The following is a 22,846-nucleotide window of genomic DNA, read 5'->3' on the forward strand; positions in this document are numbered from 1 at the left end:
ATTGAGTGTCCAAAGCAAGGAGTTGGAACTCTGCAGCATAGATCGAGGCAGGACGAGACCCCTGAGAGAGACGTCTCATCTTTGTGGTAGCAGCCCGAACTCGATCCGTCTCGCCAAAACATGCTTCGAGCTTCTCTTTGAACAATTGAAGATCCATCAGTTCTGGAACCACGACCCCTTTCATGCTCTTCTCCAAAAGAGGAGAAAACCATGACAAAGTTGCACCTTCGAGCAACGTCCCAATCGCGCCGATTTGAGACTCAGGAGTAGGGTACCGCCGATGTTGAAGTGCGAAGATCAACTCCATCTGGTTCAGGAATCCGCAAAGCTCCGAACGCTTGCCTGAAAATTTCGCTGGGAAGCTCACCTTCGGTTCAGGAACTTTGCTGGATCCTTGAGCCGAAAGTGAAGCAAGCTCCTGCTGCATGCGAAGAAGGGTTGCCTTCAGCTCGGTATTCTCAGACTGGATTTTTGCAAGGACTTCAGCAAAGAAATCAGGATGGCTTGGAGACTCCATTGGCAAGAAGAAAGAAAAAAGGGGGAAAAAAAGGCAAAGGTAATCAAACAATCAAAACGAGCTAAATCAAAAAACGAAAAAGCACAATCTGAATCAAACTGTCAAGACCCCTGACAAGATCAAGACTGGAAAATGCAAAAAGACAAAGAGAAAAGCTAGTGGAAACAAAGAAGAGGCCTTAGACTGGCGTTGATTCAGATTGTGGAGAAATGGAACAAGGCTAACCTATATATACTATAGGTTGATGAAGCTCCACCACTCTTGGATCGAGGACGGCCTAAATATAGCTGAGGTCGAGGAGGCGCCACATCATCATCAGGAATGTGGCTCGAGACTCAGGAATCGGGAAGTGTCTTGAGAGTCAGGAATAGGGAAGTGTCTCGAGAGTCAGGAATGTGGTTTGCAGGTCAGGAATCCGGCGAGAGTCAAGAATGTGGCAAGAATTGGGGGATTCCTGACAGTTAGAAATTTAAAGCTTTGAAGCTCACCAAATAATACATTCAATTAAGTTTTTCCACTTTAATAATGAAGTGACTACAACATGATTGCCTTCTAACAATGTTTAAAACCCATGCAAGTACACATTAAACTTTTTAAAACCCTGCTAGACACTCCTCTATTGTAAAGTAGTTCACCTCTATTAATTATAATATATAACTGATATATATAGTGGGTTGATGTTAACTAAACACATTCATACTTTCTTGCATCAACAGTTCTCTAATATCAATATTAGAAACATCAATGCACAAATGAAATATTAAGTATAGTTAGGATATGCCAAATTTGGAGGAGTTATAAATACCTCTTGAGATCCATAAATGCCCATTTGTAAGCTTTAGACCATATAAAAAATGATATTCATAACTTCATTAATACTCATAATGGTGTAGTATAGTTAAAAAAATGATCAACAAAATGATTAAGGTATTACATTTTGTCAAGGAAGTATTACATATTATTTACAATTCTTTGAAATATGCTAAAGGTAATTGTCGACTTCATAGATAATCCATTGAGAAGGGGTATAGGAAAAACACATCCATATTTACAAAGTGTTGGATCAATAGTAAGAAGTTTGTTTAAAGTGAAGTAGTTAAAGTATGTATTACTCTTAAGTGTTTATCCATCATTTGTTGAAAAGCCACTAAAATATTATTTAAACTGAATAACGTCACAAAAAACTCATAAAATCCAACTTGGTAAATGAATAACTAACAAGTTCACAAGGGCATTCAAGAACGAGGCATTTTATGTTTTGACATCTTGGTTAGGGACATATCACACTTTCATAAGTTGTTATTATCCATAGATGGATGATTTGATGAAACAACTTATTTAGATATTCAAAGGGATGATCACAAGGATCATGAACTTTTAACATTCAAATTAGGATAGTTATTTGTTATATCTTTAGTATACACATATTACAAAGGTATAGAGTTTATTGAGCACTTCCCATATACAAATGGGATAATAATAGTACCACAATTCTCATTTGTAAGCAACCAAAGAGAATGATTTAAGAAACGATCTATTAAAGTTTCAAATATAAAAGCAAAGGACCCATAAACGAAAGTGCATCCCCTTTTTTATCAAATAAAAGGTTTTAGGGGTAAACGTCTTTGGGTTTGAATGGTACGGGGGGGGGTGTCCCCTCGCGAAGTTTAAACTTAGAAACTTACATTTGGTATCAGAGAAGTATCGGGTTCAACTTTATTAGTTTGTTTAGGGGAATTGCATCATATGTTAATTAACATCTAGCAGATCCAATTTGCTTTGGCTAGGCTCGACCTAAAGGGTAAAGTCTTAGGATATTTGGGGTTAAGTGTCTTTGGGTTTGAATAATACTGAGTTGGGTGACATATCGGGAAGTCTAAACTCAAGAGTTTACATCATCATTATCCAATTATAAAATATAAAGTAAATGATTTGTTTTCAATGGAAAAAATTGTATTGAGTGTTGCAACAAGTTGGACCATAGTTTCATATGTTATTCAATAGGCAAATATATATATATATATATATATATATATATATATATATATATATATATATATATATATATATATATATATATATATATATATATATAGTAGTTAAAGTGCTTTATACAAAATGATCAAAACAAGTTGTAATACCTATGAATGCCCTCCTAATGGTCCTCCAAATCTTGAACTATGCTATATATTATTATTAGCATAATGGAATTTTTATAACTATTGAATTGGTTTCAACTTGGACCATGTAGAGTTTTTAGGTTAATTGAATAAATTTCATTAAGAATTTTGGTTTAGATAAATAATAATACCTTTAATATTGTTTTAAATTTATATAACTTTTTCTAGAGAGAATATAATTATACTATATAATTTTTTATAAATATACATTCCACTAAAGTTTTGTCTAAAGAACTATTCTTTTCATATGGTGCCACTTGATCTCTTCCTGTGTAAGGGCTGCAACATAAGTAAGTATACAAGTAGGTAAGTCTTTGGGAATGTTAAAGTGACAATGTGGGGATCTAAGCATAAAGTCCTTGCTATTCATGTACCTGTGGCTTAATATAAAGGTAAACCCAAAGCACTCAGGCTGAGAACAAACCTTAAGATATATAAACCTTTATTGAAAATATCCTTAAATATGCTTGGATGTTCTAGATTAAGGAGTTTAGCCAGAGATGCAGGTACCATCAGGAAAATGAGAGAAATGAGCACTTCAACTGCAAAATCAAGAGAGCATTTTGCAAGTACACAGTAGATCCAGATCAAGAACAACTTGCAATGAGGCACTGCTTGGCCAGATTAAACACCAGAAAAGAGAGAGAAAAATTATCTCAGTATGTACTTTTTGATCCTCACGCCTTTCAAGATCATGTCTTGAAACAGGCCAAGCAATTTGCAGCTCACAGCTGTGGTGATCGTGGCAGTCACGTGGCACCCTCGAGCAAATGAACTTGGCCATTGGAAACAGTGATGCAGATCAGCACATCACATTTTTCTCTGGAGCAGAATTAAATCCTGCTTTCTCCTCGTGGTGCAGATGCCCTTTCTGGGCATTTGCTGATAGCATGGCAGGATCGTGTCCCTTTTGTGCAAAGGAACTTTGCTATAGACTTCTTGGTCTTGGTTAATATTCCCTACTTTTGTGATCCATGTGATGAGCATACATAAGGTAAACACATGTGTCCAGACTTGAAATCAGTCCACAGTCATTAACAACGATTTGGATCATAGCATTGAAATGCCTTCTTCTTTTCAAAACACTCAAGTGCATCCATTCGTGACAAATGCTACAGCCATGTCATTCCCTTATCTACTGGAATATTGAAAATGCATGATCAACATCTCCAATGCAACCATCAGTTGTAGTCCACAACGCGATATTTGCGCACGGCATGGCTTCAAATATCACTTCTGTGGGAGATGATAAATTCCATGTCAATTTTGGATCGTCCAACCGAAAATAAGTTCGCCACCTTTTTCTTTCTTTTCCATTTTCCATTAAGTGTTGTTCTGTTTCTTTCTAGTCTTTTGGATCGAAGAAGACTCGTCAAAGCAAGAATCAGCAGCCAGTGTTGTAACCCACAACAGTGGAGCAAATAAAGAGTGACAAGGACCCTCGGCGGTCAACCGTCAGAGGAACTGCCATTTACTTTGGAAACTTTTTTAAACTCATCTTTCTAGTTGCAAGAGCATTTTTCTAGAACGAACACAACAGATATTCTTGCAGAGGCCAAGCAGCAGCATGCAGTTGCAGAAACTTAAAAATGCGAACTGCCATAGCTGTGCGTCGAGTAATCACGCCAGTTGGGTTCCAAATCCAACACCCAAACGTTGTTGCGTTGCATGCACCGCTGCTAAGTACGAACCTCACAAGAACATATCATAAGAACTCTGATATGATATTAGGAGAGCAACAGGAGCACAATTATCACTTCATTTCAAGTCCCTTATTCACGAGTATGTAAACTTGGACTGCAGCTGCGCTCCTTTTCCCTGACAGCAGCAACAAGTCGTAAAAAAGAAAAACTTATCCAAAGATTATAACCTTTGAACGTTGAAGCTCAAGGGCAGCACTGAGGGAGGAGTCGTTTCACCAAGGGGATGCGGCAAGCGCAAGTGGGCAAGCGACTGCAGCACTCGGCGATTTTGGTTGGATCGCCCATAGCGTTGTTGATGCAAGTCACAATGTCCTGGAGATTGGGTAGGGAGCACTGCGCGCGAGCAAGCGTTGCAACCATGGCGAGCACCAGGAGCATGAGCAGCACAGACTTCGCAAAAGCCATGGATGGGATTCGAGAGAAAGATGGACGCAACAAAGATGAAGATATAAGAGAAGATGATGGCTTGGCTTGCTGGGATGGAGGCTTGCCGCTTATATACACCCCCGCAAATGAAATAAAACTCTCTTGTCTGTGATGTCACAGAGGGGGCCATAGATCTTCGTTCCCGGGTCAGCGTTTGTGTAAGTAACGCTTCCCCGCGTCTTACAAAACGGGCTTGGTTTTTGTTTGGCATCGCGATCAATTTCAATGCTTGCATTCACGTGTTTGCTTTCCCAACTCGACGTCGAATGTGATCGGTGGTGCAAGCGTGCAAAGATCCAGGAAGAATTTCCATGGATGCTGTCGAGCTTGTGAGGTCGTGCTCGAGCCTGGCCGCGGCAAGGGACTTGCACGATCGGATTCGCACCTCTCGCAGCCGCACGGACACTTATGTTCTCCGGAAGCTCGTCGAATTGTACGGGAAGCTCGGGGCGCTGAAAGATGCCGAGGATGTCTTTGACACCATCCAGCCCAAGGATTCTTTCTCGTGTAACTACATGATCTCGGCATATGCCCGAAACGGGAATCTTTACAAGGCGAGGATGCTGTTTGAGGAGATGCCGAAGAGGACGCTGGTGTCGTGGAGTGTGGTGTTAACGGCATATTCGCGGGCAGGGAAACTGGAAGATGCAAAGATTTTGTTCGAAATGATGCCACATTGGGATGTTATCTGCTGGACAGCTTTGCTGGAGGGATATGCCCGAACAGGGCATCTGGAGGACGCCGAGAGGATTTTCGACGAGATGCCGGAAAGAGATTCCGTGTGCTGGACGTCCATGCTTGGGGCATATGCCGAGAAGGGGCATTTACAAAAGTCTAAGAGAATGTTTGACAGCATGCCCTCCAGAGATCTCGTTGCATGGACTTGTATGCTCTCTGTATATGCTCATGCGGGAAAAGCTGACACGGCTACTGAAATCTTTGAGAGGATGCCCGAGTGGAACCTCGTTTCGTGGACATTGATGCTTTGGGCATATGCTCGGTCTGGGAATCTCCAAAAGGCAATGCAAACGTTTGACAACATGCCCGAAGCGAACTTGGTCTCTTGGAATTGCATTATCAACGCGTGTGCCGAAAGCAAGGACGTTAACAGCGCGAAGAATCTTTTTGATAGCATGCCCGTGTGGGATCTCGTCACGCTCACCTCCATGCTAACTGCATATGCTCATACTGGGCATTATAAAGATGCCATGAATCTTTTTCAAAACATGCCAGAGAAAGATCTCATATCCTGGAACACAGCCTTAGCAGCTTGCGTTGAGAACAATCAACTCGAAGAGGCGAAGTTCCTGTTTGACACAATGCCACAGTTGGACATAACTTCCTGGACTGTGGTGCTTTCGGCATATTCCTTAGCTGGGCATCTGCAAAATGCCAAGTTAATGTTCGATGCCATGCCAGTTCAGGACCTTGTCTCGTGGAACTGTCTCCTGAGCGGATATGCCGAGGGTGGTCACGTGTCACATGCGGAGAGGCTGTTCAGCCGGATCCCATGCCGCGACCTGGTAACGTGGACTGCCATGCTTGGTGCTTATTGTAGGAATTGGCGTCCCAAGAAAGTTTTGTATGTTTTTTCGCTGATGCAAATGTTTGATTTTCCAGATCAGGTGTGTTTTGCATCGGTGTTGAGCTCTTGCAGCCATTTAGGTAGAGTTTACGATGGAAGATCATATTTTGTCTCCATGGGTTTTGATTTCGGAGTGAAGGCGACAAAGCAGCATTATTGTTGCATGGTTGACTTGCTCTGTAGGACGGGATACTTGGAAGATGCTAAGAATCTTCTTGTGAACATGCCATTTACAGCCAGTGCTGTTGACTGGACGAGCTTGCTTGGGGCTTCTAAGACAGCAAGAAATTTGGAGCACGGAGTTAGGGCGGCTAAACAAGCTGTTGAGTGTGATCCTCAAGAGAGTGTACCTTATGTGTTGCTAGGAAACATAATTGAAAGTCCTAGTCTTTGAATTTTAACCCTTCTATAGCTTTATTTATTTCTTTTAAGAATATTACCTTTTCTTGAGTATTTCTAATTTATTTTTAAGTTCCATTTTTAGATATTTTAGCACTATAGTCAACCTGTCAATAGATTGCTCTTCAGCTCCAAACTCTTCGTTCGACTTGAAACATCGATCTGCCAATGATCCTGTTGAACGAGAACCTCCAGCTCTTCAAACCTGATCCATCTCTCCTGGGTAAGAGTATGCGTGATATTTGGTTCCATCCTCTTGCAGCAGCACAGCACAGGAATCCCCAATGCTTGCAACAACCTTGGTGGTGGTGATCGAAGCCACCATTGCTATTATTCCAGTTGTCCTTGCTTATTAGGAAGTTGTAGTCTAACTCCATGAACACCTGTTGCAAGCTCTTTGCTCCCCACTGGAAATCTGAGTTAATGTTCTCTTTGACAAAGATGGCAACCAGAGTCACCACTGTGTCCATCGTTAGTGTTAATAAGAAAAACATTGCTACCAATGATACTCTCCATAGAACATGTATTTTTCATTGTCTCTCCTTGAACTCTCTCCATGAAGCCAAAGACTTTGACATGATTGTCCTTACATTATGTAATTGCACCTTTTATTATTTGATTAAGTTTTTCATAAAAAATAATTTTTTGGAAAGTTTTGTACTATATTTAAATGACAGTAAGTATTTCCCTTTAAAATTCAGTATCATTATATTCTACACAAATATTATATTCTTAAGTTATTTAAATTCATTCTCAAAAGGTCTTAAATTTTTTTTATATTTTTTGTTTTTTTATAATATAAAATTTATCATAAATTTCTCTAATTAATAATGTATTTGTGAATAGTGTAATACTCAAAATCCATTAACCACCTATCTATCAAATGCTGAGTTTTTATGTAAAATATTTCTATATATGCTAGGTTGAGTTTTGATTGTAATTTCCACAAATGTGAGTGTTTGGGATATGGGAATAGGTATATTAATTGAGGTTTAACCCCTATTAATATACAAGAATGGATAGTTCTAAATGGATGGTTCAAATGTTATAGTACTATAATTAGCATATTACCTAAGCATGTAATATGTACATATATTTACAAACCTTACAATGTTTATTGAATTTAAGTTAATTGAAAATATTATTAGAAATTATTTATAATTCTATATATACAAAATCCTCTAAAATGTTTCTAACTATTGTTGTGCTTAGATTTTCTCTTCTTTTTTTTATCTTCATTGCATCCTTTTCTTTTGTGCCATCATTAATCAAAGAGTATATCACTTAAATATGTTAAAATTACTTTGTTGAATTGAGTTTTTAGTATTATTGGTCATGATATATTAATATACCCATCTTTAACTTCTATAAGATATGATTACATAGATTTTATAGTTCTCGATATTCTACTATCTTCTACTGATATAGAGTGTGATCATGACAACAATTAAAGAGATATGGATAATATACAGTGTGGTTCTTGAAGAATGTTTGAGAATTAAATTTATAAGAAAATAATGAATATGAGCTAAAGTGAATTTTAGATTGTGATAAGGAGCTTAATTATAATGAAAATAGCTTTATGATTAGTTGAAAATTTTGCAAGGTAATTGTTAATTTTTCAATATGCAATCTAATTCTTTTTCTTTGCTTTTTACTTTTTCCTAACTTTTTTTAATTTCCTTAACTAAGCCATCTTTTCAAGTTTTTAATATTTCTTTCTCATATGCAATATTTGCTTCTTCTAACATTGATCATTTATACCTCTTATAATTTTTATTCTTAGTATAGTGTTGAGTTGAGTGTTTTCTGTACTCCTCATATTATTTAAATATTAAGCATATGTGTGAAGTTGAGAATTTTATTTTTGTTTTAGTAACGGAGTCTTTGATCATTTCTAGTGTTTAATATTCCCCTATTCCAAGAATTGAATCACTTTTGCCATAGTTTCAAGTTGAGTACGTATTTTTAGTTATAAGTACCATTAAAAAAATCTAATTTATTATTACTATTAAGAAGTTTATGGGTTCCCTTGAGAGTGTGGATATTTTTATTGATTTTCCTATATCAAGTGTTGAGTTATATATTGAGGAGGTTGAGCAATGTGAATTTTTTGCTTATATTTAGGTGCTTTAAGCATTTTATGACAGGAAGTCTCCTCTTTAAGCACATATCATTATTTTTATTTCCCCATTTTCACTTTAATAAGTACTGAAATTTTCTTTTTTAATGTTTCTTTATCCACTTTTTCTTTTCCATAATGTTTATTCCTCACTTTTTCTTCTTTGTCCTGATGCTTCAAATATATTTTTCTTTTTCAGAGGGGGTAGAGGGGACAAACATGAGTTTGATTCTGATGATAGACTGAGGATAAGTGAATATGGTAGTGGAGTAAGGACAAATGACATGGATTGTGAAGTGAAGACAAACATGATGAGTCCAAATAAAACATTTTTCTTCAATGTAATAAGGCCAAAGGGATGTTATAGTGAAGTGAAACTAAATATAAATAATAACGTAAGGATAAGCACAACAAATTTGAATGAACCTAATGTTTTAAAACTTTTATTTTCTTTTGAGGAAGGGATGTAGAAGAAGAATAGAGTGAGTTCGACTTCCTATGTGTGCTACTGGACAAGGATAAAAGTCACAAATCCAAGTTAATATAGATTTTGGATATTGATTGAAGGGAAGATGTAAAAGTAGGTTCTACTTATAATCATAAATCTAAGTTAATGATAGTCTTAAAGGATCATCAATGGATATAATTAAAAACATGATGTATCATTTTTTATAATAGTGTTTTATGGACTGTAATGGCTTTTGAAGTCCTTTATTTTAATTCAAAGTTAATAGCTTTAAAATTGCTTCAAGCATTTGGTAGTTGCACATAAAATTACAATTAATTTATCAAGATTTTGTGCCATAGTTTTAGGTTTTATCTTAGTCATAACTATTAGTATGTGGGAGCTTTAAATTCTTGTAATAGTTTATAATTGCAACAGAAGCTCCAAATGTTCCACCTAATTTATCATCATCACATTTTTTATTTTCTAGAGTAAGGTTTATATATATATGTATTAGATAATATGCTAATTATAATACTATAATATATAAACTATCCATTTGAGACTGAATCTAATCCATTTATTTTGTATATAAAAAAAATTCCTAATTAATATATTTATTCCCATATTCCATAACTTTGCTAGAGACGTGCACATGATCCTCCTTGGATCCTATATGATCTCAGTAAACTCACCCAAGCAATGGAATTTGACACGTAAGGCATTGTCACTTGTCCAGAAGTGCTGCAAAGTAGGGAGAGTTTCCCAGTCGCTGGAGATGAAGTGGATTAGTTCCTGCTAACTCCCAGCAATCCCGAGTGGCTACACGCGAAGAGAACGCACAGCAGAGTTATGTCGTCAGCTCGAACTCCATCCAGAGTCATGGAGTGGAAGAGCTCGAGAGCGAATTTCCAGCAACCATCTGCCGAGTTTGAGGCAATTATCGTGTTCCAAGACTCCGCTCGGGAAGCTTGTCAAATAGCTTCTTTGCTTGCTGGAAATGCCCATTTTGAGCGTAGGCTGCCACCATAGCTTTCAAGGAGACGATGTCTTCTCGGACTTTGCAGTGGTATGGACGTCCCTACGGAAGATTGATCCACAACACCTTGTTCCTGAGCGCCATCTCCTCGAAAATCTCCCTCACCTCTCCGACAGATCCATTGGCGACGCATCTGGCGAGCATCACATTGAACGAACAGAGATTTATCTCAGGCATCGAGTCGAAGATCGCCCTCGCGGCCACGATTGGCGTGGAGAGTGAGCAAACTCGTCCATGAAACGATGTTCTTGCGGGGCATCGATTGGAAAAAAATCTACCGTGAGATCGTGGAGACCGGTGTTGGCGTAAGCCGCGAGCATCGCATCCCACGAGACGAGCGTGTGGTGTTCCATTTGATCGAAGAGCTGCTTGCATATCTCGAGAGCATTACATTCCACAACTGGACGTTCCTGCTAGGCCTCAGATCAAACGCTTTCGATACGAGTAGGCACGTAGGTGGAGATCACGACGCAACGTTTTTGTGAGGCATTTGTCAAAGATCTCTCGGGCTACTTCCAAGTTCCCGTTATGGGCAACTGTCAATAGCGTTGTCGACGAGACAACATCCGCTCCATCAAAAAATCCAACGACCATAACCGAAGTCCTTTCTGGCATCCTTCGGACTTTATCCATTTGCCCTTTCTGGGAAAATGGATATCTTGAGTCAATCGCAGTTCAAGAGACGCTACTGGGTTCTTGGATTGATCGTCTCGGGTATATGCAGTGATCATGACCGTTTTGACGAGGTTCTCCTGTTCTCTTTTTTAAAAGCATTAGAACGGTGACTTATTTTGTACAAATGTATTTTCCTCAACTATAACTTACTTGATGGCCAATTTCCCGAAGTTAGTATACCAGCTATACTTGTTCATGGTGAGCTTATCCACTGGGGAGCAAGCAGCAGCCTTGAATTGTATCACCACTAAAGTTTGGTTGTCTTTATTAAACTCACTTAACATACCACATTCTTTGGCAGCCCTTTGCAGATATTTTTTATTCTTGCTCATCAGCTCATCCTCCAACAACAGCTTTTCCATCTTCCACTGTGCACGAAACATATCCACGCCATCAGAAGCAAGCACAAGAAACCCACATCCTTGTGGTATCTCAAACTCCACAATGTCTGGAACTGGGCTCACAGCTTGTTCTTCAGCTCCAAACTTTTTGTTAGACTTGAAACATCGATCTCCCAGTGATCTTGTCATGGCAAGCTGCCATATGTGTACGCCCTGTTGAACGATAGACTTGTTAGCCGTGAGGGAACCTCCGGCTCTTCGAACCCGATCCATCTCCCCTGGGTAAGAGTGCTTGTGATCTTCCGTGAGTTTGATCCACGTTCCATCCTGTTGCAGCAGCATAGCAAATGAATCCCCGACGCTTGCAACAAAAACTTTGGTGGCGGTGATCAAAGCCACTGTTGCTGTTGTTCCACTGGTGCCCCTTCTGATTAACAAGCGCTCTAGCTCCATGAACACCTGGTGCAAGCTCTCTGCGTAGTTACCGCGATGGAAATCTCGGTTTGATGCCAAGAGGCTGCCAATCTTCTCTTTGACATAGATGGCAGCCGAGTTGCCACCATGTCCATCGTAAACGCCAATAAGCGACGCACCGCTACCAACGATACTCTCCATGGAACACGTATCTTCCATTGCCCGTCGCTGACCCTTCTCCATGAAGCCCAAAACTTTGACACGAACGTCTTCGAAGGATTCCATTGCTTTTCCCCACACCCTAAAAGCCACACTATTTAAAAGGGACTGGATGGATTAGGGCTTGTTGGCAATTTTATTTGGAGGTTTAGGGTTTTTTGGCGATGGCATTAGCGGGCTATGGCTCGGCGCTCGCGATTCCAGCGCCACGCTGCTGGAGAAGGCGCTGTGGCGGGATTGTCCACGCATCAGCGTCTCCACCACCTCCAGGTGATTCCCAGCGGCTGCGCATTCTCGAATCTCTCGGAGAAGTGAGCAGCTCTTTGATCGCATTGTCCGAGGCCATGGCGAAGGCGTCATCGGCGATACAGCAGCTAGCGCAAGCGATCCGGGACGATGCTGGCGTGGGAGTGGAATCTTACGTCTCGGATGTGGGGGATAATCGTCCCGGAATTGGTAGTGATAAGGAAACAACACTGCGATTGCCATCGCAAGATATACAAGATCGCAATACTCTTAGCCATGGCTTGGCATTCCGGCTCCAACAATCTTTCTTGCAGATGCGACTGGAAGGCCTTGGTAAGCCTTTCGAGGTATTTTTTTTTCTTTAGTTTATATTTTTTGGTTTTTTTCTCTCGAAACTAATTCATTGGCTTTTGTTTTGCAGCTTGCGGCTGAAGAATTCGTGAGTGCCTGTATTGAAGCACACCAGTCCTCGATCGCCATGGAGGAATTGCAACTGCAACTTATTCTTGCTGATGGCGCGCTCTCGGGTGTGTTTGCGATCCAAACCGATGATCCAAAGGCGAGCTATCTTATGAGCGAGGTAAATGGTAATAGTCTTTTTCTTTTTCTTGTCCGACGAGCTTTGTTGCTACAGGAAGCTCGACTTCGTGCAGCCTGGATCCGATATGTCTATGTCACAATCTCCGAAGTACCAGTACTTGTGTTAAGAAAAACCTCTTACGTGTTTTCTCTTTTTGTGTCTTGTCACAGGTTAATGCGAGACAAAATCAAACAACTGGACCGAGATCAAATGCAACAGACCCCGAAGATGACGAAACAACTGGACTGGGATCCAAATCAACAGTGAAAGATGACGATCCGTCCAACGTTTTTGTTAAGCAGGTAATCTGTTCTCTTCAAGAGCTCATCCAACGCTTTCTCTCCATTCAAGGTGATTAAGGGTGCAGTGGACGAAGGCTACAACCTTGCGAAGCTGAAGCTTGAACAGGTCGATCTCGTTCTTTTCTCTTGAGCACTAATTTTTTTACCGTGTGCTATGGATGTATGGTATCTAGGAATACTCCGGCCCGCCGCAGTCACCATCTGTTAGAACCCTGCGCCAAAGCAATTTTTTGATCCTGCTAGCTTTCGAGATCTTCTCTCGCAAGTGAGGTCTGTCTGACGACAGTGGAGTAGTAAGTAAAGAGAACTCCAATTTTTGTTTGTGCATACTAACTTGCCAGGAGCCCCATTGTCATAATCAGGGAATAGCAAAGACATCAACATCCAAGAAGGAGATATATTACCGAACAAAAGAAGTCCAAGCCTTCCAGGCAAGCTCTCTTTCGCTGGTCTAAAGGTAAACTCTGGACGATGCCCATTGCGATTCACAAAAATTTCTCTTTTAGGTGGCCATTCAGTCCATCCACAAACGTTGGCCGAATCTCTTACAGCATGGAACGCTTAGGCCAAGTTTGACAAAAAAATGGAACCTCGGTTTTCAAGGGTTTGGTGAGTTTTTTTTATCACAAGCACAAACACATGGCAAAAAGAAAGCCCGAGATTATGCCTGGGATTTTGGAGCTGTCACTGTTGGGGCTCAGACCAACCAGGGAAAAAAGGTCCAGGCCAGCCCAGAAAGCAAGAAAACAGTGTAGGCCTCTTTAAAGTCTGTGGGGGAAGCAATTTGACACTCACCCAGACACACACACACAAAAATGACAGACCCAGAAAGGGAAGGGGCATAAAAAAAATATCGAGAATATCGATTAATTTCAATGGTTTTAGAAAGCAAATTTGAAATGGATTTTCTTGTCAAGAATCAAGATGGACCCGCACAGCCTTTTTGCTGGAGCGCAATTCCGCCTCGTGCATTTTTGTTTCGTGTTGGGCGCGTCTGTATTTTGCCCCCGGCGACCCCACTCCACGCACCAGCGAGTCCTCTTTTGCGAAAAGCATGTCTCCGAGAAACCATCCCCCAATCATTTTTCCAGCCAAAATCACGTAAAAATTTCCCCCATTCCGCCTTGATCAATCAAAGGCTAACTCCACTCCTTTCTCAATCAATCCACATTTGTAAAACTTTTTACAAGGGATAGAGAGAGAGAGAGAGAGGGGGGGGGGGGCGCGTTTCTTCTATCACACTCTCTCTCTCTCTCTCTCTCTCTCCAAATTCCTATCTCTCCAATCTCCATCTCTCCATTGTTGTTGTCCTCTCATCCCCAGATTCCAGAAAACCACACTAGATCTGTACACTCACACTCCATAACCACATGAAGCAAGTACAGCATGTACACATTGCAATCCCTCCAATAAATCACAAGGAATGCAGCGCTTTGCGTTGCTGCGTACTAACGCAACAGGCAATCGCTGCCGAAAAGATGGCATCATAAATCTATGCCCATCTGGCTTGAACTGATCCACCCATGGTTCCAAAGTTCTTGTTGGTCGGACCTTGGATCTAGAGTTGCGATCTAGAGTGGACCAGCATGTCCAATCCCTGCGAAGTGGACGCCCCCTGTACGAAGAAGTGGGGCGGGATCTGGAGCAGCGAATCGAAGCTGGGCGATGCGCGCCTGGTGTAGTGATCGCTGCTGCTGCTGCTGCTGCTGCTGCTGGTGTTACCATTGGTGGTGGTGGTGGTGGCGGTGATTCCAAATCCAGGAGACGAAGAAGAAGCCACTACTGGCAGAGATGAAGATGATGCCGCGCTCGATGATCTCTGCCCGGCTGACAGAAGAGAGAGAGCACCGCCTTGCGAAGATGTGTTGCTGTTGCAAAGCGGTGGAGGAGGGGGGAGGGGAGGGAGGAGGAAGGAGGAAGAGGTGGAGGAGGACGGGGAGCAAGAGGAGGAGCTCTTGAGGAACTGGATGAGCTGCTGGTGCTGCTGGGTGATGTCGTAGAGGCTGGCGCCGTGGAGGGCCTGGTAGATCTGGGACGAGGACGAAGAGGGCGATAGGATCTTGGAGTCCTGGTGGTGGTGGTGCTGCTGCTGGTGTTGATCCGGCCAGCTGCTCAGGAACGATCCATCCAGGACGTGGCGCTGGTGGTGGTGGTCGTGTTGGATCTGGACAGTGGGCTTGTAATCCCCTGAGAGAAACACCCAAATCAGTGGGAATGGAAAAAACGATCACTCTCTCTCGTACCTGGAAAGATGCCCAGCTTCCCGGAAGAAACGATCGCCAGCCCCGACTCGATGATCTGCGTGGGCTTCCTCCGCCGCTCGTTGTGCCCCGCCAGCCTCTTCCGGCAGCTCCTCTTGCCATCGTCAAACTCCTCGAGGACATGAAACCTGGAAGAAGAAGAAGAAGAGATAGGCAACGATGAGAACAAGCGTTCTTGCCATAGCCACGCGACCTAAAACCTTGCTCTCACCGGCTACACTGCTGGCAGAACCGCTTCTCGATCCCGTCCACCACGCTCTTGGGCGTCTTGGAGTGGACCTCGCACACGCGATGCCGCCGGTGGTAGCCCTTGGATCCCCGCAAATCGGTGCCGCATCCCTCGACCTGGCACACGGGCGCTACCTGCGGCTGCGACGGCCCGCGCTGCTTCTTCCTCCCCACCATTGCCCCGCCGCCGCCGCCACGATCAGCCACGAACACCTCTCCTCCAGCTCCAGCGCCTGGAAATCCACGCTTCTCCGCGAAGCTCGGCTCCTGCCGCTGCATAATATCGCGATTCCAGCCCCCACGCGACGCGATTCGGCGATCGAGGCGCCAAGAGCACGCGCTAGAGCGCTAGATTCTGGGAGACAAGGAAGAAATCTCTCTCTTCGCGTGTCACTTCAGCCGATCAAACCCTGGATCGATGGAGTGCGCTGGGGTGGATCTCTGCGATTGGCGGAGCTCCAAGAATCCTCGCGTCCAGTGGACCGCGACGATCCATCCACCATCGCGCATTTTCTCTCTCTCCCACAGACACTCAATTATCCCGCCTCGAACAAAGGGCCGCCGCCTACACAGCTACTATATAGCCAGTCATCCTTTCAAACTTCCACAGGTCGGGGGGTCGATTCCTGTCAGCGAATGTGCCACGAGAATATTCCGCTCATTTTAAAATTTGAAGGTTCTCACACGGGTTCTCTTTTTCTGTGCGTTTGGTTCACCAAAACCGTGAGCAAAGTTTCAAGCTCGATCGCAAACTTCTTCCACTCCAGACCAGCCCGATCGCGATCGACCAAAACTGTAAAGTTTCAGGCTTGATCGCTAACTTCAGACCAGCCCAATCGCGATCGACAAAAAACTGTGACCAAAGTTTCAAGCTTGATCGCTAACTTCTTCCACTCCAGACCAGCCTGATCGTGATCGACCAAAAGTGCGACCAAAGTTCCAAGCTTGATCGCTAACTTCTTCCGCTCCAGACCAGGCCTATAGCGATCGACCGAAGCTGTGACCAATTCAAGCTTGATCGCTAACTTCTTCCGCTCCACACCAGGCCGATAGCGATCGACCAAAGCTGTGACCAAAGTTTCAAGCTTGACCGCTAACTTCTTCTGCCACTCCAGACCAGGCCGACCGCGATCGAAACCAAAAATCCAAGCTTTCGACCGTGATCAGCCACTGTAGATGCTGGAGAGGAGGAGATATGGAGCGGCATCGCCCGGCTCCGATCTTGCCAAGCTCTCGGCCACCGGCATGGCTCGCCGCTCGTCTCCCTGAGCCCGGCACGAATCCAGCAGCGCCGTCCAGACGATCGAGTCCGCCACAAACGGCATCGTCTTGCTCAGCTCCTCGGCCCGCCCGAGCTGCCCCGCGCGTCCCAGCACGCTCACCATGCACCGGAAGTGCGCCTGCTTTGGAGCCACTCCGTGATCGCCCTCCATCGCCAGGAACAATCCCCGGCCCCTCTCCACCAGCCCCTTGTGTATGCACGCCGAGAGCATGGCGATCGTCGTCACCGCGTCCGGCTTGAATCCCTCCAAGCTCATCGCCTTCCACAGCTCCACCGTCTCCTGCTGCTGCTCGCCACCATGGAGCGCGTACGCCGCGATCATGTAGTTCCACGCCACTGTATCCCACTCGGGGAGCTCCGCGAAGAGCTTCCGCGCCGCTGGGACGTCCCCGCTCTTGGCCAGCGTCGAAAGCAGCAGCGTCCACGACACGGCATTCCTCTCCGGCATGGAATCAAAGAGGAGCTTTGCCTGCTCCCAGTGCCCGTTCTGATCGTAGGCCGCCACCATCGCGTTCCAGGACACCACATTCCACTCGGGCATCCGGGCGAAGTAGTCCCAGGCCTGCGCGAGGTCGCCGTTCTGTCCATAGCCCGCCAACATCGTGTTCCAGGACACCACGTCGTGATGGGTCATGCTCTGGAACAAGCTCCGGGCTTGCTCCATATGCCCGGCTTGAGCATAGGCCGTGATCATCGCGGTTCTCGACACCAAGTTGGCCTCGGGCATCCGATCAAAAACCGATTTTGCGAGCTCCACCTCACCGCTCTGGACGTAGGCGTAGAGCAGCGACGTCCAGGAGACGATGTTCCTCCTCGGCATCCGCTCGAACACCCCCCTGGCCTCCTCGACATGCCCGTTCTGGGCATACACCGTGATCATGCTGCTCCACGAAACCACGTCCCTGTTGGGCATCGCGCGGAAGAGCTCCCGCGCCTCGTCCACCAGCCCGTACTGGCCCTTCGCCGCGATGATCACGTTCCAGGAGGTAGTTATCCTCTCGGGCATCCGGTCGAAGAGCGCCGAGGCCTCGTCGATCCGGCCGTGTGCTGCGTAGGCCTGGATCATCGTGTGCCAGGAGATGCAGTTCTTGTGCGGCATCCGATCGAAAACGTCCCTGGCCTCCTGGAGGTGGCCTCTCTGCGCGAAAGCCGAGATCATCAGGTTCCAGGACGTGGAGTTCTTGTCCGACATCGCGTCGAACAAGACTCTCGCTTGCTCCAGCTCGCCGTTTTGGATGTAGCCATTGATCATCGAGTTCCAGGACGTGGAGTTCTTCGCGGGCATCTCGTCAAACATGAGCCTGGCCTGGATCAAGCACCCGGCTTGAGCGTAGCCCGCCACCATCGCGTTCCAGGCGGCCACATCCGGCTGTGGCATCAGCTCGAAGAATCTCCTTGCCTCGTCCAGGAAGCCATTCTCGGCGAAGGCCGTGACCATCGTCGTCCAGGACACCACATCCTTCTCGGGCATCATCCTGAAGAAGACCCTCGCCTCGAGCAAATGCCCGTTCTGGGCATACGCCGCGAGAAGCGCGTTCCACGAGACAGTGTCGGGCTCCGGCATCGCCTTGAACATCACCCGCGCCTCCTGGAGATGCCCGATCTGGGCATACACCGTGATCATCGTGTTCCAGCTCACGGCATCCTTCTCGGGCATCCGATCGAAGACGTTCCTGGCGCCGTGGGGGTCGCCGTTGAGCGCGTGCGCGGAGATGAGGATGTTCCAGGAGAAGAGATTGGGTTCCGGGATGGCGTCGAAAACCCGGCGCGCATCCTCGAGGCTCCGGCACTTGCCATACATGCCGATGAGGAGATTGGCGAGGTGCTTGTTGTGGCTGTGCTCGCTGGCGCGAATGCGGGCGTGGACGCGCTTCCCGGCCTCGAGATCCTTGGAGCTGCTGCAAGATTTCACGAGCCGGACGAATTCCGCGTGCTGCGAGGCGGAATCGATCGATACCTGACCTGGCGATTTCTTCTTGGCGCCGGGATACCGCGGCCGGCGCTCAACTAGCTGCGAGGTCGCGGATCCGGTTGGGGCGGCGAGGAATCCATGGAGCATGCTGGCGCCCTCTCATGGCCGCGGCGACGAGACCCCAAGAACCCTAAAAAACAGAGGAAATAGAAAGAGATGGTTCCATGGTATGTGTTCTTGCCCAAAAGCCCTGTGTTCCTCTTGGCCAAGAACACGATGATCGCCACGATGAGGTCTCTATCCTCGCCAAGATCGTTCGGCAGTGTGGATCCAGCCACGATCTCGACGCAGGCAAGCGCATCCACGCCCGGATCCGGCGAAGCCGTCACTGCCGTGACAAGCTCCTCGCCAATCTCCTCGTGGAGATGTATGGCAAATGCGGGTGCCTGGATCACGCGAGGATGGTTTTCTCAGGGATTCGCCGCCCCAATTCCTTCTCCTGGAGCGCGATGATCGGCGCTTGCGGATCAAACGGCTGCGTGGACGAGGCCAAGAAGATCTTCGACAGCATTCCAGAGAAAGAGAGAACTGTGGCGTCGTGGAATTCGCTCGTTTTGGCCTACTGTGAGGAGGATGGGGATTTGAGCAGGGCGAAGGAGATCTGGGAAGAGATGCCCGAGAGGGATGAGAGATCATGGGGTATCATGCTTGCGGCGTATGCCCAGAGAGGGCATGTTTTGCAAGCGAAAGAGATGTTCTCGGATTTGCCACAAGATAACCTCGTCTATAAAACGATCATGATCACTGCTTATAGCCGAGCTGGGCGCGTTGATCGAGCGCTCGAGATCTTTGAATCGATTGAAGATCCCAGTAGCGTCTCTTGGACTGCTATTGTCGCTGCATTTGCCCAGAACGGGCAAATCGAACAAGCTAAAGATTTCTTCAAGAGGATGCCAGAAAAGACTCCAATCGCTTGGAACGCAATGATCTCTGGATTCTCCGATCAAGGAAACGTTGTTGAGGCGAAAGAGTTTTTTGATCGAATGCCTCGAGCGGATGTTGTCTCGTGGACAACGCTGGTGACAGCATTTGCCCATAACGGAGACTTGCTAGCAGCTCGAGAGATCTTCGGCAGAATGCCACATAAAAACGTTGCGTCGTGGAACGCGATGATCGGAGCCTACACGCAAGCCGGATCGCTCGAAAGCGCGAGAAATCTCTTCGATGGGATGCCGAAAAGGAACATCCAGTCGTGGAATGCAATGATCTCGGGGTATGCCCAACACGGGCATGTAGATCAAGCCAAGCAGCTCTTCGATCAAATGGAACGCCACACACTCGTCTCCTGGAACGCGATGCTCGCGGCTTATGCTCATGCCGGTCTCTACGAGCTCGCGGTCGAGTTCTTCCACTCGATGGCCCGCAAGAACATTGTTTCGTGGACGAGTTTGCTCAGTCTTCACGCCAACCGTGGCGACTTAAGCTCCGCGCGGGCGATCTTCGACTCGATGCCCGAGAGGAATCTCTGTTCGTGCAATGCGATGCTCGCCGGATGTGTCGCCAATGGATCTATCGGAGAGGCGAGGGAGATTTTCGAGGAGATGGCTCTCAGGAACGGGGTGTCGTGGAACACTATACTGGATGGCTACTCCAGAGCTGGAAATCTGGAAGAAACGAAGTGGATGTTTGATAGGAATCCTCGTGCTGGCGCTGCTTCGCTGGTGGCTCTGATCGAAACTTATGCTCGCCACGATCGACTCGACGACGCTCGCGACTTTGTCCAGCAGTTCATGCAAGCTGGAGAGAATTGCGTGGTGTGGACGGCCCTGGTCACGGCTTTCTCTCAGCACGGACGATTGATCCAAGCAAAAGAGCTCTTTGATCAAATCTCCGAGAAGACCATCATCTCCTGGAACGCGATGGTGGCAGCCTACGCTCAAAACGGGCATTTCCAGCGGGCAAAGAAGCTCTTTGACGAGCTTCCCGAGCGGAGTACCTCGTCCTGGAACTCGATAATCGCCGCAAACTCGACAGATGGTCGCTGGAAATTCGCTCTCGAGCTCTTCCACTCCATGACTCTGGATGGAGTCCGAGCCGACGACATAACTCTGCTGTGCGTTCTCTTCGCGTGCAGCCACTCGGGATTGCTGGGAGTTAGCAGGAACTTTTTCCACTGCATCTCTAAGGACTGGGATGCTCTCCCTACTTTGCAGCACTACCACGCCATGATAGATCTCCTTGCGCGGTCTGGTGAAGTTGGAAGATCGCAAGAGCTTGTGGAAACAATGCCTTACGTTTCGAGTTCTATTGCTTGGGCGAGTTTACTGGGATCATACAGAACTCAAGGAGGCGATCACAGGTCTCTAGCAAAGCTCGCAGCAGGGCATGTAACTAGAATAGAAGCCGGAAAGGCTGGAGCATACGTTTTACTCTCAAATACTATATTCTCTACATATAACTAAATTCACTTTTCAATTTTCCCATGGATTTCACGCATGATAGATTCTCAATACAATCAAATGCATAGTTCTAGTCCAGGTATATTCTATTCCACATTGCTGTAGCTCTAACCGCGAGGTTCAAGTCAACCGAAACTTCCCTGGTCTTGTCTCGCCGAAAAACAGATCTATAAAAACCTCACGCTTTGATATGATCGATAAACTCAAAGGGAATTTGAAACTCCACTCGAAGTTTTCTTCTCCGAGTTTTCTAGCTCCAGTCACTTTAAAGTTTTCTGCAGAAAATGGAGAGAGCAAGGATGGTTCATGTTGTGATCTTGGCCGTGCTTCTTCTGTTTCTCCATGGCGCTGCTGCTGCCAGGCCCTTCCAGTCGCCGTCAAAACCAGCATCATCTCCAGCCATTTCATTAGGATCACCAAGTAGAATCAATTGTAACGAGAGAGAAGGAAGAACACCAGCGGCAACAAAGGAAGGAAACCCAGCACATCACAACTAGAAACTATCTAGTCCTTGGAAGGCAATTCCCAAGGCCATGCTTCTCACTTCGAAAGCTAATATAACAAGTTTTTTACCTCGAGAATCAAGGTGAAGTTGCAAACAATTCCTGGCTACTATACACTTGCCAAAAGTGAGGTCTGATTTTGTTAATCCGGACGAAACTTCTTTTGCGACCGCGAACCGCAATTCTTTCGTGACATCTCATTGAGGCCCTCGAAGGAACTACAGAGAAATCAGCAGAGCCTCGTAATTGGATCCTAACCGACCAAAGACCCAAATTCATTGATCATAGACCATAGACATTATTATAATTGACCGCGGAACAACTGTAGATGCCGCAATCAAATCCGTGCCATTGACAAGCATTCAAAGTGGAGCGACATTTCCCCGCTATATAAGCCCCAAGTTTGCACAACAACCCGAAAGTGAGAGGAGAGATCAGGAATGGTTCATGCGATTGATGCTGCTACCAAGCCATTATTATCAAGGTAACATTCACTTGAAGTGTTTAGTATCGACTACTTGCTCCAGCCAATTTTTTCAGCATAACAAGGTAAGATCACACCCAGCTACAACGAAAGATAATCTGATAACAGCCTAAAGCGGTGCCAAACTTTCCATCTGATATAATCGAAATTTTCTTTGTCTCCACAAACCCGTGGATAGCTACGAGGAGGAATTTGATGGCGATGCCGCAGCGCCATGCAGCGATTTCGTGGACGAGGAGCTACGGCGCGAGATTCTCAGGTACGGCCATGTACAGGAAAGGGGACAGCTTTCTCTAGTAGATTTGTTTAGTATTAATTATTAGTGGAAATATATAATAAATTGTTATGAGTTAGGAATGTTTGGTTTGCTTAATGGTAGTTTATTATTACTTATCAATCTAATTGATCAAATAAAGTTTATAATTATAAGCATGTTTGTAATTTATAAACACAAGATTAATCTTTATTGATAGAATAAAAAAGAATATACTAAAAAGAGTTTTAAGAAATTTATAAATTATAAA

General features: G+C 45.3%; 7 protein-coding genes across 7 annotated transcripts; 3 read left to right on the forward strand and 4 right to left on the reverse strand.

Annotated features, from left to right (window-relative positions):
- Window positions 1-4,469: 4,469 nt before the first annotated feature.
- Window positions 4,470-5,081, reverse strand: LOC112348654. Its single transcript, XM_024681590.1, has 2 exons — window positions 4,568-5,081; window positions 4,470-4,515 (listed from the first exon to the last, which is right to left on the reverse strand). The coding sequence occupies exons 1-2, from the start codon at window positions 5,059-5,061 to the stop codon at window positions 4,470-4,472; spliced, it is 540 nt and encodes a 179-aa protein (XP_024537358.1). The 5' UTR covers window positions 5,062-5,081.
- Window positions 5,082-5,137: 56 nt separating this feature from the next.
- Window positions 5,138-6,805, forward strand: LOC112348657 (pentatricopeptide repeat-containing protein At4g02750-like). Its single transcript, XM_024681601.1, has one exon. The coding sequence runs from the start codon at window positions 5,138-5,140 to the stop codon at window positions 6,803-6,805; it is 1,668 nt and encodes a 555-aa protein (XP_024537369.1).
- Window positions 6,806-11,237: 4,432 nt separating this feature from the next.
- Window positions 11,238-12,131, reverse strand: LOC9629144 (probable protein phosphatase 2C 6). Its single transcript, XM_002962264.2, has one exon. It carries the CDS (start codon window positions 12,129-12,131, stop codon window positions 11,238-11,240), a length of 894 nt encoding a protein of 297 aa, XP_002962310.2.
- Window positions 12,132-12,217: 86 nt separating this feature from the next.
- LOC9647116 lies at window positions 12,218-14,116 on the forward strand. The gene is made up of 8 exons (XM_024687024.1): window positions 12,218-12,658; window positions 12,733-12,891; window positions 12,946-12,999; window positions 13,062-13,193; window positions 13,243-13,299; window positions 13,367-13,486; window positions 13,556-13,650; window positions 13,700-14,116. Exons 1-6 carry the CDS (start codon window positions 12,230-12,232, stop codon window positions 13,460-13,462), a joined length of 927 nt encoding a protein of 308 aa, XP_024542792.1. The 5' UTR covers window positions 12,218-12,229; the 3' UTR covers window positions 13,463-13,486; window positions 13,556-13,650; window positions 13,700-14,116.
- Window positions 14,117-14,564: 448 nt separating this feature from the next.
- On the reverse strand, window positions 14,565-16,245 carry LOC9629145 (squamosa promoter-binding-like protein 14). Its single transcript, XM_002962265.2, has 3 exons — window positions 15,666-16,245; window positions 15,437-15,582; window positions 14,565-15,380 (listed from the first exon to the last, which is right to left on the reverse strand). The coding sequence occupies exons 1-3, from the start codon at window positions 15,959-15,961 to the stop codon at window positions 14,752-14,754; spliced, it is 1,071 nt and encodes a 356-aa protein (XP_002962311.2). The 5' UTR covers window positions 15,962-16,245; the 3' UTR covers window positions 14,565-14,751.
- A 240-nt stretch (window positions 16,246-16,485) lies between these two features.
- Window positions 16,486-18,435, reverse strand: LOC112348662 (pentatricopeptide repeat-containing protein At4g02750-like). Its single transcript, XM_024681614.1, has 4 exons — window positions 18,271-18,435; window positions 17,527-18,102; window positions 16,909-17,433; window positions 16,486-16,785 (listed from the first exon to the last, which is right to left on the reverse strand). The coding sequence occupies exons 1-4, from the start codon at window positions 18,433-18,435 to the stop codon at window positions 16,486-16,488; spliced, it is 1,566 nt and encodes a 521-aa protein (XP_024537382.1).
- A 665-nt stretch (window positions 18,436-19,100) lies between these two features.
- On the forward strand, window positions 19,101-21,338 carry LOC9647118 (pentatricopeptide repeat-containing protein At4g02750). Its single transcript, XM_024681623.1, has one exon. The coding sequence runs from the start codon at window positions 19,101-19,103 to the stop codon at window positions 21,336-21,338; it is 2,238 nt and encodes a 745-aa protein (XP_024537391.1).
- The last annotated feature ends 1,508 nt before the right edge of the window (window positions 21,339-22,846 follow it).

This window comes from Selaginella moellendorffii, unplaced genomic scaffold (genome assembly GCF_000143415.4).
Source record: "Selaginella moellendorffii unplaced genomic scaffold, v1.0 SELMOscaffold_1, whole genome shotgun sequence".
Lineage (NCBI taxonomy): Eukaryota > Viridiplantae > Streptophyta > Lycopodiopsida > Selaginellales > Selaginellaceae > Selaginella > Selaginella moellendorffii.